This window comes from Artemia franciscana, chromosome 13 (genome assembly GCF_032884065.1).
Source record: "Artemia franciscana chromosome 13, ASM3288406v1, whole genome shotgun sequence".
Classification (NCBI taxonomy): Eukaryota; Metazoa; Arthropoda; class Branchiopoda; order Anostraca; family Artemiidae; genus Artemia; species Artemia franciscana.
Window position 1 is genome coordinate 32,614,605 of NC_088875.1, and position 15,269 is coordinate 32,629,873.

The following is a 15,269-nucleotide window of genomic DNA, read 5'->3' on the forward strand; positions in this document are numbered from 1 at the left end:
AAATGCCTTGCAATAGTCCAGTTTAAGTAAAGAGCGACGAGGCTTCAATGTATTATTTTATTCCCAGGCCACTTCGTATGGAAGGAGGTATCGTAGAAACTTCAGATAGACTCGTTTGATCTGAAATTAATAGTTTTAGCGCCCTTTTTAAGAATTAAAAATGATTTCAGGGCACCAGCTCCCCTTCTGTGGCCATTTTTATTTGCCCACCCCCCAAAGATATTCGATAAAATTTTGAGACAGCCGCTTTATTCAAAAAAGTTGAGATGGTATCGAACTAAATCAGAATACACCACTTGAAGGGCGTATCAGCAATATCTCTTGAACAGCTTAAGGTATAAGTTAGAATTTTCAGCCCATGTTGAGGCAAATTTTGAACTAACCAAAAGAAACTATGTGTATGCTGCTTCTAGCACTATTAGTGCTGCTACTGCGACTTCGGTTGCAACCATGACCGCTTTTTACTGTGGCTGCGACCACGAATAATTACACCTACGACTGTGACTACTTGCGACGACCACCGCGATTTCTCGTAACTGCCACGACTTTCTCCTGTGACTACTTACGACCGTGACTGCTTGCGAATGCTTACGACTGTGACTTATTATGAATACGACTACTTTGAACTGCTACTGCTCATGACCGTGACTACTTTCGAATCCTTACGACCGTTAATTGTGAATATGACTACTTTTGACTGCGACTGCAACTATTATTGACTGTGACTGTGACTACTTACGACTGCAACTGTGAGCAATTGCGACTGCGAACATTTGATATTCCGACTGCAACTATTACTGCGACTACATGCATCTATGATACTTGCGACTGGGACTGCTTGTGACTGTGAATATGACTGTTTGTGACTGACATTACTTGCGACTGCAATTGCGGTTATGACTACGAATGCTATTTCTACTGCTACTACTACTTTTTTTTTACAACTACGACTATTGAATAAAGTAAAAAGAGTATCGAGGTTGTCAAAATGGCGTAAATGTAACATCTCAAGAACGAAATAGGGTATAAAGTTGAAACTTTCAGGAGAAATTAACTGAAATTTAAAACTAAACCAATAGAAACTCTGTGTACACCGACTGCCTAAAAAGTCTTGTACAATATTTCAGGAACAGCTAAGGGTACTTCTTGAAAACTTTCAGAGAATGTTATTGGGATTGTAGAACTAAATCAAAAGAAATTCTTTGCATCCTGGTTGTCAAAATGGCGTATCTGCAATATCTCAGGAATGGCTAAGGGTATAATGTTGAAGCTTTCTTGGCATGTTCAAGGAGATGTCGAAATTTATCAAAACAGACACTATTAGAATTCGGATGGTTAAAAGGATGTATTTGCAGTATCTTGCGACCGGTCTGGGGGGTTGAATCAAACCAAATGACACTTAAATGCAACCAATGTAGTCAAAAGGGTTAACGTATCTGTGACAAACTAGAAATGGCTAAAGGAATTAAGCTGAAACTTCCAAGTCATATTGAGGGGGATGGTAGATTTATATTTGTTTATATTCAAGGTTGTAATATAATGTTAGTTGAAATGGATTCAGCCCTCTGGAAGCCCAAATATGCAGATTTTCACTCCATTCATTTGAATAATATCCGACATACCCATCCATCCAGAGTTTTTTACGCCTGTTAATAAAATGTGTTGTAAAATTTTGTTCAAAATATAAATAGCAAGCAAAAACTTTAATATTATGGATGTTCGATACCATAATTGTCATTTCGTGAATCTCAGCGTCGGTTGACCCTCTCAGAGACAAAGGGCCCAATACCATATTTTCCCAGCACCACAGGGAGCTTCCGAAGCAATTTTGGTAAAAAATGATAGGGGATCTTAAAAGTGTCAATAGTATCGAACGGCCTTAAGGTGAAAAAGCAAAAAAAAAGAGTGTTAAACCTATCAAACAGTTAGTAAGGAGCGACCCGGCTCAATAGTAAACGAATTTCTAAAAAACGGAATATTGATGCTAAAAGATACATCAAAAGAATCGAATTTTCACGCTGATTCTAAATATATAAGTTTCAATCAATTTAGTCTTTTTCATCAAAAGTTACAAGTTCGTGGTAACGAACTGTAGTAAGGAGCGACCCGGCTCAATAGTAACCAAAACTCTAAAAATGGAATTTTGACACCAATAGCTACATCAAAAGAATCGCATTTTAATGCTGATTTTAAATATATAAGTTTCATCAAGTTTAGTCTTACCCATCAAAAGTTACGAGCCTGAGAAAATTTGGCTTATTTTGGAAAATAGGGGGAAACTTCCCTTAAAAGTCATAGAATCTTAACGAAAATCACACCATCGCATTTGGCGTATCAGAGGACCCTATAGCATAAATTTCAAGCTCCTGTCTAAAAAAATGTGGAATTTCGTATTTTCTGCCAGAAAACAAATCACGGGTGCGTTTTTTTTTTTGTTTTCTTTTTCCCAGGGGTCATCGTATCGACCAAGTGGTCCTAGAGTGTCGCAAGAGGGCTCATTCCTACGGAAATGAAAAGTTCTAGTGCCCCTTTTAAGTGATCAAAAAAATTGGAGGGCACCTAGGCCCCCTCCCACGCTCATTTTTTTCCAAAAGTCAACGGATTAAAATTTTGAGATAGCCATTTTGTTCTGCATAGTTGAAAACCTTAATAACTATGTCTTTGGGAATGACTGACTCCCCCACAATTCCTGGGGGAGGGGCTGCAAGTTACAAACTTTGACCAGTGTTTACATATAGTAATGGTTATTGGGAAGTGTACAGACGTTTTCAGGGGGATTTTTTTTTTGTTTGTGGGGTGGGATTGATGGGAGGGGGCTATGTGGGAGGATATTTTCTTGGAGGAATATGTCATGGGGGAAGAAAAATTCAATGAAAAGGGCGCAGGATTTTCTAGCATTACTATAAAAAAAATAATGAAAAAATAAACATGAAAACGGTTTTTCAATTGAAAGTAAGGAATAGCATTGAAATTTAAAACGAACAGAGATTATTACGCATATAAGGGGTTCTAAAAATACTTTAGCATAAAGAGCGAGGTATTTAGGAGGAGACAACTACCTCGCTCTTTATGCTAAAGTATTTTTAGTAATTTCAACTATTTATTCTACGACCTTTTTGTTTCAGGGGTCATTCTTGAAGAATTGGGATAAAACTTACGATTTAGTGTAAAGAGCGAGGTATTAACGAGGGTACAAACCCTCTCGTACACATAATAAAAATATAAGAATATAAAAGTTGGTTACGTAAGTTAATTCTTAAGTTACGCATATTTTTTACTAATAAAAACGTCCGTTAAAAATTAAAAGTCCTAGTAGCCTTTTTAAGTAGCCGAAAAATTGGGAGGCAGCTAGGCCTCCTTCCCCACCCTTTATTTCTCAAAATCGTCTGATCAAAACTAAGAGAAAGCCATTTAGCCAAAAAACGATTAATTTACAAATTTCATTTCAATAATTTATGTGCGGAGAGCCAAAATCAAACATGCATTAATTCAAAAACGTTCAGAAATTAAATAAAAAAAAACTCGTTTTTTTAAACTGAAAGTAAGGAGCGACATTAAAACTTAAAACGAACAGAAATTACTCCGTATATGAAACGGGTTGTCCCCTCCGCAATCCCTCGCTCTTTACGCTAAAGTTTGACTCTTTGCCACAATTCTACTTTTTAAAACAATTAAAATCTTTAGCGTAAAGAGTGAGGGATTGTGGAGGGGACAACCCATTTCATATACGGAGTAATTTCTGTTCGTTTTAAGTTTTAATGTCGCTCCTTACTTTCAGTTAAAAAAACGAGTTTTTTTTTTATTTAATATTAAACCTAAGACGAGCAGAAATAAAGTCAAATAGTAATTCAAGCGTAAAACGAACATAGTCACTCTCAATAAATAAATGAAGCCTAAAACGAACAGAAATTACAGGAAATATTCAAAAAACTTCCAGAAACTAAAGTAGGGTCAATCCCCCTGTGTCTTCTAAACACCAGAGCGTCATTTGTGGTTTACTGAAATTGATATGAAGTTTCAACGTTTTCTCCAAGAAGGAATCAAGCAGTTTGTGTTAACGAATCAATATACATATCAAATGGATTGGCGTTTTATTCCGATTCCAAATATATAAGATTCATGAAGTTTAGTGTCACTCATTAAAAACTACGAGCTTGAATTTGCCTCATTTTCAAAAGGGTTAGACATCCTCTAACTTTAAGGAATTTTAATGAAAGTCACACGGTCAGATTCAGTGTCTTAGAGAACCTTACTGTAGAGGTTTCAAGCTCCTATATACAAAAGTGTGAAATTTTGCTAGAAGAACGATCATAGATCCGTGTTTTATTTGTTTCTTCTTTGCCCATGGGTTATTTTTTTCTGTAGGGTAATTATATCGAACTAATGGTCCTAGAAGATTGAGAGGGTGCATTCGATCAGAAATTCAACGTTCTAGCGCCCTTTTAAGTGACCACAGAGATTGGAGGTAAACTTGCCCCCTTTCCTTGCCTCTCTTTCCCAAAAGTCGGCTGATAAAAAATTTGAGATGGTCATTTTGTCCAGCATAGTGGAAAGATCCAATAACTATGTAATTGGGGGTAACAAGACCCCCCACAGACCGTTGGGAAAGACCTGTAAGTTATGAACTTTCCCCATTATTTGCATATTCTTTTTGCTATTGGGAAGTAAACAGACATTTTCTGGGGGGATTTGTGCATGGGGCTGGTATCCTTGGATATCGCAAGGTCGTGGTTATTTCCTGCAAATGAAATATTTTGAAACTAATACCCAAATAAAATTACTAATAAATGAAGAAAAAGACGGGTATACTCTTCCGATAGCAACTTCTACTATTTCATAAATGCAGTTATTAGAAGACAAACTTAAGAAGATAATAGTTCAGCATATGATTTATCTCGAGTCCGAATATAGCTAGAAACATTTATACATGTTCCCCATCCGTCCAAAGAAAGTCATTAGACTTATGCCACTGGTGGATCCAGGGGACTGGTGGAGGCCTTGGCCCCCAAGTTTTTTTCTAGCGATCCCTTTCCCTGTTTTTTTTTTCTTTTTTCAGTCTTTTTTAGAATAAATCTGTCAATTTGGTCAATTATTGTCACCTTTGTCACATTCCCCCCCAAAGATTTTACTCATTGCCACCCTTGTCACATTGGTCCTCCCCCCCTCCTTGATTTTGCCCCAGATCCGCCCCTGGCTTAGACTCTTTCCCGCATATGAAATATTTACATAGCTGAACTTGAGGTTAAGTGAAATTACTATATAAACAAAATGTTGGAATGTTCTTCTAATAACAATTGGTAGCTATTTTGTGTGATTTCCTTATTAACAAATAAACTTTAAAAGATCCTAGGTCAGAATATCAGATTTTTTCATGATAGTATAAATTATAGATAGAAGAAACTTAAAAACTAGAAAACTAGAAAAATTAATTATAGAGCATCAAAGAAGTATTCAAACCTTTCTTCTTCACAGCAACAATGCAAATCGAAGGTATACTTCGCTGAGCATGAGCATGGCGCTCAAAGGCAGTCAGATGGTGGCAAATATTTGATCTTCCGCTTTATAGGGTATGAATATGCTCGCAAATTATCAAGATAGGTAAAAAGGTGTGGATGTTTACCGTATGTGGTGACAATGACTTTCTTGCAAATAAAAATAAAGTTCTCTTGCATAGAGGAATCAAGCTTGGATCTCTCTATATTTTTCACAAGCAATGTAATCTGTTCCGGGAGTGCTCATTTCTTAACAGCCTTGGTCAACATTCTTTTTCCATTAGAGAACATAATTCCATCACAGCCCAAAATTGTCTGAAGAAGGCAGATGGAAAAAAACTAGATCGTTTGGTAAATTCTTGCAAAGTTGATGTATAGGCACTGAAAATTACCCAATTGGACAAAAACTTTCCGCTTTTGACAATTTGAGGGGTATTCGACGAATAACTTGCAATGATACAGCAAAAGGGCAACAAGATCTGTGTCATTCACATCGACATATGTAAAATCAATGCCCTTCTTCAAACAGTCGAACGTATACAACACAACTCTAGTATCTTTTTCTTCATGGGAACAACCCAAACGCTATTCAAAGTCCGTATCAATACTTCCACTTCTGTTGAGCATTACTATTTCCACCCAGTCTTGAATGCTTTCTGATCTGAACAGAGTTAAAACTGCTTTAAGCACATGGACTAAGTTTTCGACTTTGTCAAATTAAAGTTCAATCGGTTTTGCATATTGCCTTGGAATTTGATAGTATCGAGTAGTAATCATCTAGCTTTAAGTGTTGCTCGTTGCAACAACAACAGTCCTTCAAGCAGATTATATTACGTTATTTGTTACCATATCCAAATTAGCCATCACATATATCTGCAAGGATATGGAGTTCTTTAAAGTCACTGTTAAAAGACACTATAGTAGAAAACGTTTGTTTTCCGTAGCTTTAAATGGTTTCTGATTCAGTTGGCATGTGGCTTTTGAGGTACGGCATTACGTCTGCCACCTTTGAGTGAGTCGACTCACTGCTAATCCTGGAGTTAACGGGTTACTCATTCAAACTACTTTTTGTTTTCAAATACCCCTGAAAAGCTGACTTGCCTCCTGAACAAACTACAATCTTCACAGTAGTGGCTGTTCTTTCAAATATAGAAGGTGCATATGGGATAAGCTCATGAGAAAGAAAATTCTTTACATGGTGAAGATATGTGTCAACTTTCACCAATACCCTTTTAACAGTTTAAAATTCAATATTGGTGAGCCTATTTACAGCCCTAACAGTCCAAGTTATCTTTTTCTCTTTCACTTTCTCATTATTCACAACCTTCACTTTGCCAAAAGCAGAGTTATCTCCATCTAATTAGCGTTCAAGGGCTCTATTTCTAATATCTTACTCATCGAGAAGACTTTTATCGTTCTGACTAGCGACTGTCTCAAGAGTATGAAACACTCCATTTGTCGTCACTCCATAGAATAGGATTGAACCTGTGTTCCAGGACACACTTCACTTTGTCAACAGTTTTGTGCTGCCGCATGATGAAGGAAGGGTGACCTTCGTGGTGAGAGGTATCTAACCCACTTTGAGGTATTTCACCTCTTCACATTGAACAGTCCATTGCAGAATTCCTAATATACCCATGGTACTAAATTCTGCATTTCTGTCAGGTAGTTAATCATGCAAATCCCATATTTATAGTGACTGCAGGCAACTAAAGAAGGAAGCATTTTGCCTACTCCTGTAAGTGACCAGCCTAGTTACTACATCTTTCGCTATGTAAAACTAGGACAAAGTAAGTTGTTGTTTTTTTTTTTGTACAACTTCCAGAAGTTTTAAGTTTCTGAGCATGTCAAATATTCCCAACCACGGGGATAATATAACCAGTTTTTACTTCAGACATTGCTTATCTGAGCTAAAAATTGGGTTTCTCCGCTTTCTTGCTAATAGTTCAAAAACAAAAAGGGTTAAAATTTTTGTAGATCGCTCATTTTGTAGAAATATTATTTTCCTACAGAATATATTATCAATAATGCGACTTATGCAGGCGAATGTTCAACGTGGATCAATATTAATCCCAAAATGCTGCAAATTATATTATCTTTCTCGTCGATTTTCAAGAACTATAGCCGAACAGCAAAAGATAAAAACGATTTTTAAAGAAGAATAATGGGTTTTATTCAATGTTCTGTGGTTTGAACATTATGAGCATTTTTGTAGCAGTTTAAAGCTTCTTATTGATAAGGGAATTTTTGTCTGTTTAGACCGTTTTCTTGGGAAGTTGAACTAATAATTGTGGTACGTTCTAGCCTGAGATTTTTTGGCCAAACCATCTCAGTCTCCTCTGCTTGACAATATCGGAGATAAGGGGACGATCCCAACATCTTCTCCTGATTTCATCGTTCGAGACTCTATCTGAGATGCGGATGCGTAGGATAGAGCGCAGGCATTTGTGATTGAATGTATTCAAGATCAACGATTTGGCTACTTTCAGTTACCAGGTTTCCCATCCGAAGAGGAGGCCATAGAGAATCCTAGCTTCAAAAACTCGGAGATTCGTCCGTGTGGGAAATTCACTCTACTTCCAGAGAACCTTCCGTAGTTGAAGGAAGACATTCCAGGCTGACGATATGGGGCTCCGGATCACTTCGGGAGATTTGCCAGTAGGGTTTACCGTTGAGCCAAGATGCTTGAGACTGAACGTCTTCAATCTGACTACCGTTTAGGGTCGTGGGGGTTTTATACATCCCAGCCGTTTGCATGGTTTTTGTTTTCGGTACACTTATTTGAAGGCCGGTCGAGAGTGCCTTGTCTCCCAAGCCATTGATCGTAGCCTGGGCTTCTGCAACAGATTCAGTAAGCATGTCCACATCGTCAAAATATTCAAGATCCGTGATGGAGAAGGACGGGCTTACAGCAACATTTTTGTACTTGTCCAGGACCTTGAAAAATCCAATCGATGACGAAGTTGAACAAAGTTGGTGAGCGGATACAGCCTTGACATACACCCTCGTTGACCAGGACCAGATCTGGAAGCTCGCCATCTACGCTAACTCGAGCCTTTGTTCCAACATACTATGCCCTGAGCAGACCAATAATTTTCTCAGGTACACCATCATCTCTCATTGCTCCCCATATTGGTGTACCGAATCAAAGACTGTGATGAAGTTTATAAGAATTTGGAATGTATCCTGCTGGTGTTAAAACCGGTTCTCAAGGATCGGTCTCGGTCTAAAGATCTGGTCACAGCAGCCTATGCCCGGTCTGAATCCTGCTTGGTTAGGTCGCGTTCGAACGTTCCTGGCGTCTCTAAATGTCTTTAAAATTAGTTTCACGAACAGCTAGGCGGCAATAGGGCTAAGGGATATCGCTTGGTAATTTTTACAATCTATACGGTCTACTTTTCTGAAGATGGGGACGATTATCGAGGTCTTCCACTTCGGTGATCAAACAAGGAGCTCATCCACCGCTGGCTCGGGGAGAGCTTTCACAAGCTCGGCAGAAATCCCATCTGTTCCTGGGCTTTTTATGTGGATTCTGATTATTAGTACCTCCTAGTCTCAGTAGCTCTTGGAAATGTACTCGCCATCATTCGATGCGTTCCTCACTGCTTGTGAGTATTTTCCCATTTTTCGCCTTAAGTGAAGGGATGGCAGTTTGCTTCGTCATCCCTGTACCTTCTCCAAGTATCTGATTACAGTTTTCATGTATCTTTCCGTGATGTGGCTCTCTCCGTATAGCTGGCAATATTAAACCAGTAGGTTTTTTGTCAGCTCTTGCCGATTCGTGACGTTCTTGTTGCATCACTTCGTATGAGAGGGACTTCTTGTTGGTCACCTTTTTCTTTCTGGCAGAGTTTGAGTGTGTTTTTTTCTGAGATCCATTTTTTGGGTTTCGCTTGACAAATCCAAGTATGCTTGTGGTAGCCTCATTGATGTGTTCTTTAAATTTGTTTCATTTCATCTGAATCTTTGTTTTGGGGCAGTTGAGGCACTGACCAGTCGGGGTTGACTTCTCGGGTCATCTTGAAGGACAGCGAAGCGGTTCGAGAGTTGAAGGATAGATGCTCCTCGGTACTCATCTACTTCCAGCTTTGATACGTCTATTTTCTGGATCGGAATAGTAGCCGTTCTTGTGCAGAGTCTGCACCTTAACCTTGTTTTCAACAAGAAGGGGTCAGATCCAGTTTTTGACCCTTTGTCAGTGCCCCTCTGCACTCTCGAGTCCAGCACCATGGCCTTCTTCCATCGTCGGGATATGAGCAGATAATATATTTGTGCCGTTGCTCTTCGATCGTGAGATTCCTATGTATAAGTATGACACGGCTTGTGCTTAAGCCAGGTGCTTAAACAAGGCCGTGATTGCCGGTCGTCTGTTCCGAGTTATTCAGATTTCTGCCGATCCTAGCATTGAAGTCACCTCCAATTAGGAAGATATTTTTCCGAGGGATCTTATAAATGACTGTCTGGAGAGCACTGTGAAAATGGTCTTTTTGCTGTTCAGTGGCATCTCTTATTGGAGCATACGCGCTAAGGACAGTTAGATTGTTCGTGCGACCTTGAAGTCTTGCCTTATGATTCTTTCGGGCTCATGCTCAAGGAGCCCAGTGACCTCTTTGGTGGACAACAGGATACCTCTACTCCCTCTTGACCGGATCCATCTAATGGTCCTGAGTTATATATCAGTTATATATCACAAAATATCAGGTTATAAAGGTGAATTTCTCCAGCTACAAAAGCTTGTGTCAGTGAGCACTTGGTCGAGCATAAGTTCCAGCAGCCGATGTTTAGCCCTTGTCTTCTTGATAGAATGGTAGCTAGCCCATTTCTCGTTGAGGGCGCAAATCTCGTCGCACCGCTTAAAACCGAGGATGATATAGCCAAACTTTTATTCTTTATCGCATTCATCGTCATTATAACTGGGCGTTTGTTGGGGATAAAATACACCACAGGGTCCCCAGTCTTGCGGTCACTCGAAGCGTGTTGGCCAATACCTGGCTCGGTGTGAAGCTCAGAGATGTTTACACCCCTTCGCCGCTTTGAGGTGCGCTAACGGATTTCCTGTACTGCCTAGGGACGGAGGGTTGAGCCTCATTGCCTGGTGCTTCACCACCACCTTGGAAATCTCCAGGCCTAGATAGCCCTATGCTCCCACCTAGAGTCAACAGTAGGCTTCAGGAAGGTCGGCGTCAGCAGTCGGCTTCACAAATGGAGATATTGCACCCACTTGTTGATTATGTAAAACTAGTTTTCGTATTCAGTATGATCGATTACGTTGGATTGTCTTCTCTAACCTTCTACTGCTTGCTGACCACCTAAAACTATAAATACCAGCGTGGGCTCCTTTCCTCCGTCTGAGGAGTAAACATCAAATTACTGTAAAGACCAACCTTGGCATGTTTGACGTCACGGTGGTTACCGCATTTTACAGATGTAGAATTTGAATACTAAATGGTTTTGACGCCTAAATCCCACGTGTCTTCTGTCAGGAATTATCTACCTTCCATATAATTCATGATCTACGTTCCATGTAATTTGGATATGGGGTGATCTGTCCGTAGCAGCAATGTTACCGTTCGAGATAAGGCCGGAAATTGTGACCTATATTAATTGTAATCAAATTCCAATCCTCTCGGATCTTCGAATAAATCCTATGACAACATGATGAGATCATATCAAAGATTTTTTGAATTGCTGCTTCCCATTATTGCCATGGATTAAACAAGCCGGTGGTAAGAGAAAGCCTAAAAATCTACCCTCATCTCAGACCAGGAACCAGCAGAGATTTTAAGGGAATGTTAAAGGTAATGAGAACAATAATGGTTATCAGTCATTTAAGCAACGACTGCGGACAGAAGCTCTTTGTGTGTATCCAAATCTCGGACGCCATCATCCACCACGGGCTTGCAATGTGAAACAAGTTCTTGTAAAGTAGCCAATTTGTAAATTGTGTTTAATGTTATACATAATTGTATTCCTTATAGTAGAAATACCTTGAAACCAATTTTCAATCTTCACTAAGTGATCTCGAACCACAAAAGGTGAAAAAGAAAAGAAAGCTTACTATCTTTTGATGTTGTCAAACTTTTCTATGTTTTTTAAGGGCAAAAACTTTAAAGTTTTACATTTCTCTTAACATATTAAGTGTATTTGTTTCCAAAATGGACAAAAATACTGGTCCTCAAGAATACTGAAGCGTGTTTTAAGGCTATTATATACCCCTTTAGTCCACTACTACCTTTCTTATTGGTGTTGCAAATGGTCTGTACTTTCACTATTCATCTTGCGCCACTGCGTGCTCTGCAAAATTATGGAATTGATGTTTTAAATAGTTTTAATTTCTGTGCTTTTATAAGGTTGCCTTATGGCAACTGAGGTTATCCAACTGTCGGGTCTTTCTATCTTTATAAGAATCAACTTATGCATGATGTTTTTATAACATCTGTCGTAACCACAGATTCATAGTTAGAGCGTTAAAAATTAAAGCAGATTTAGGAGACCATGGACGAAATTTACGCGTTCTGTTTTTTCTGTACATAGTGTTCTTCCCACTGTAGGAGAGAAATTTGTCGTGGGGTGCTAAGAGACCATTAACTGAGATGCTACAATCTATGATACGTTTTATTTGCCTTTTCTTGTTTGTTTTAGGCTATCTGTCAAGCGATTTAGGGGATATATATTTTTTGCTCTTGAAAACATGTGCTACATCCTTAAGCGTCGTTTTAATGTTCATTTTTTGAATATTACGGAATACTTGGAGTGTTAACCAATTCGTGGTAACGAATGTAATAAGGAGTGAATTGGCCCAATAACAATCGAAAGTCATAGACAGAATTCTGATTACAGTTGATACATAGAAAGAAAGTCGGCTTTTTATGCTGGTTTGAAAGATTTAAAATTCCTCAAACGTAATGCTACCCTTCAAAAGTAACGAGCCTGAGAAAGTCTGCCTGATTTTCAAAAAATCAAAACCAAAAAATAAAGCCAAAACATATGTTATTTCCACTGAATCATCATGTGTTTTCTGCTAATGCTCTTGTTGTATTTTGGTCATAATAACCTGTACTAACTTTTTTTCATTTAGTTGTTTTATAGTCACTCACTTTGGTTTCTTCTAGGTCCCCGAAAGAAAAGTTCCACTGAAGTTCCTATTCAACTGAAAGTTTCCGACGATCGTTTGCCCTGCAAAATTTATAGTTAGTTAATATATCTTCTATATATATAAAAATAAGTTGTCTGTGGATGTGTCTGTCTGTCGGGTGACGTCATGTTTGTGTGTTGACTGACGTCATGAAGTTAGTTGTCGTCATTTTTGTTATGACGGTGACATCATTAAAGATATTTAAGACATGCGTTCACGTAGAAATCTATTAATGTTTAACTTTAAAATGACTGATGAACATACAATGGCAACAGCCGAGGAAGATGCTCAAAGAGTCTATGCCAAAAAACTTGCTGCTAATAGAGAAAGTAAGAAAAGAAAGCGTGCCGAGGAATCAAAAGAACAGCATGGAAACAGGCTTGAGGCTGATAGAGAAAGTAAGAAAAGAAAGCGTGCCGAGGAATCAAAAGAACAGCAAGGAAACAGGCTTGAGACTGATAGAGAAAGAAAGAACAGAAAGCGTGCCGAGGAACTACCAGAGCAACGCGAAACCAGACTTGCTGCTAAAAGAGAAAGTGAAAAAAGAAGGCATGCCGAGGAACTACCAGAGCAACATGAAACCAGACTTGCTGCTAAAAGAGAAAGTAAGAAAAGAAAGCGTGCCGAGGAATCAGAGCAACCTGAAAGTTATCGCCTGGCATTCAGGTACAGCCCAGTCGATGATTATAGCTTGAGTAGATGTGTTCAAATCGGGACTATGTCTAAAATTTGTCCCTATTGCAAGGCCTTGAAATTCAATGGTGAAACAATGGGAATGTGTTGCGCCTCAGGAAAAGTTAAACTTCCTCTATTGGCTGCACCACCAGAGCCATTGAAGACTTTCCTTACTGGAACTACGTCAGAATCTAAGCGTCAAAAATTTTTTGTCAAAAAGATTTTTTGTCAAAAATCAGAAAATATAACTCATGTTTCCAAATGACGTCGTTTGGAGCCCAAATCGAAAATCCAGATCAATTTATATCTACTTTCAAAGTAAAAGGGCAAATTTATCATAGAGCAGGGTCCCTTCTACCCTTCTCAGGCAAGAATCATAAATTTTTACAATTGTACTTTATCAGTGATAGAAATTCTGAATTGAATGCACGTTGCGAAATTTCTCCCAAAGTTGAAAGGACAATCATTTCCCAATTGCAACATCTTTTCCACGAAAATAATAATTTAGTGCGTCTGTTCAAAACAGCCATCGATTTGATGCCTACTGATACGCATAAAATTGTTATTTCCGCTGACAAAACGCCTCCTGGCCAACATGTGCGTAGATACAATGCTCCAACTATCGACGAAGTGGCAATCGTTATGATCGGTCATCAGTTTTTACCTCGAGATATTATTCTTCATAAACGAAACGCTTAGTTGTTAAGAATTGCTGAAACTCATCGATGCTACGATGCCCTACAATATCCTATCATTTTTTGGGATGGAGCCGACGGCTATCACTTTAATGTTAAATTGATGAATCCAGCCACTAACAAAGAAATGAATAAGAAATGCAGTGCAATGCATTATTATTCCTATAGACTAATGATTCGGCAGGGTGAAGAAAATTATATTTTAAAATGCCGTCAATTGTTTCACCAATACGTCGTTGATACGTATGCTAAAATTGAATCAGAACGTTTGCTATATATCCGCCTGAATCAGACCAAGCTCCGCTCTGAACAATACATTCATTTGCGAGATGCAGCTGTAAATGACGGTAATACCACAAACGTGGGAAGATTAACAATTTTACCTTCGTCATATGCTGGCAGTCCCCGTCATATGCATGAATATGCTCAAGATGCTATTGCGTATGTTCGTCTCTATGGTCGTCCAGATTTATTTATTACATTTACATGTAATCAATCTTGGGACCAGATACAGCAGCTTTTACTCCAAGGACAATCGGTGGTTCATAGACATGACATTACGGCCCGTGTCTTCCGGCAAAAGTTGAAATCACTGATAAACTACATAGTAAAACTTGAAGTGTTTGGGTCAGTGCGATGCTGGATGTACTCAGTGGAATGGCAGAAACGAGGTTTGCCACTCGTACATATACTAATCAGGCTACATAAAAAAATTACTTCGAACGAAATTGATGATGTGATTTCCGCTGAAATACCTGATGAAAATGTCGATAAGGGGTTACATGATATTATTGTAAAAAATATGATACATGGACCTTGCGGTGCACTGAACGAAAATTCACCATGCATGGCCAAAGGAAGGTGCACAAAGCAATATCCTCGACTTTTAGTATCCAACACAATTACTGGCACTGATGGTTACCCACAATATAGAAGAAGATCTACTGAAGATGGCGGTAAAACAACAATAATAAAGAAGCGTAACGGTACCACCATCGAAGTAGATAACCAGTGGGTTGTTCCATATTCCCCGTTATTATCAAAAACATTTAATGCACACATAAACGTTGAATACTGTAACTCCGTAAAGGCTATCAAATACATATGTAAATACGTCAACAAAGGCAGTGACATGGCAGTTTTTGGCTTGCAGCCCGAAATCAAAGATATCGACGAAATCGTACAATATCAGGCTGGAAGACACATAAGCAGTAATGAAGCTGTTTGGCGAATTCTTTCATTTCCGATACATGAACGTAGTCCAGCTGTTGT

General features: G+C 38.7%; 1 protein-coding gene across 4 annotated transcripts in view; it reads left to right on the forward strand.

Annotated features, from left to right (window-relative positions):
* Nucleotides 1-12,886, forward strand: part of LOC136034811 (uncharacterized) — a 116,769-nt gene extending 103,883 nt beyond the window's left edge. Inside the window, exon 13 of one of the 4 annotated variants that reach the window (XM_065716237.1) lies at nucleotides 12,605-12,886. In XM_065716237.1, the coding sequence (XP_065572309.1) occupies nucleotides 12,605-12,687 (83 nt within the window). In that variant the 3' untranslated portion in view covers nucleotides 12,688-12,886. The remainder of the gene's footprint in view (nucleotides 1-12,604) is intronic. The other 3 variants (XM_065716238.1, XM_065716240.1, XM_065716239.1) reach the window with 3 other exon arrangements.
* The last annotated feature ends 2,383 nt before the right edge of the window (nucleotides 12,887-15,269 follow it).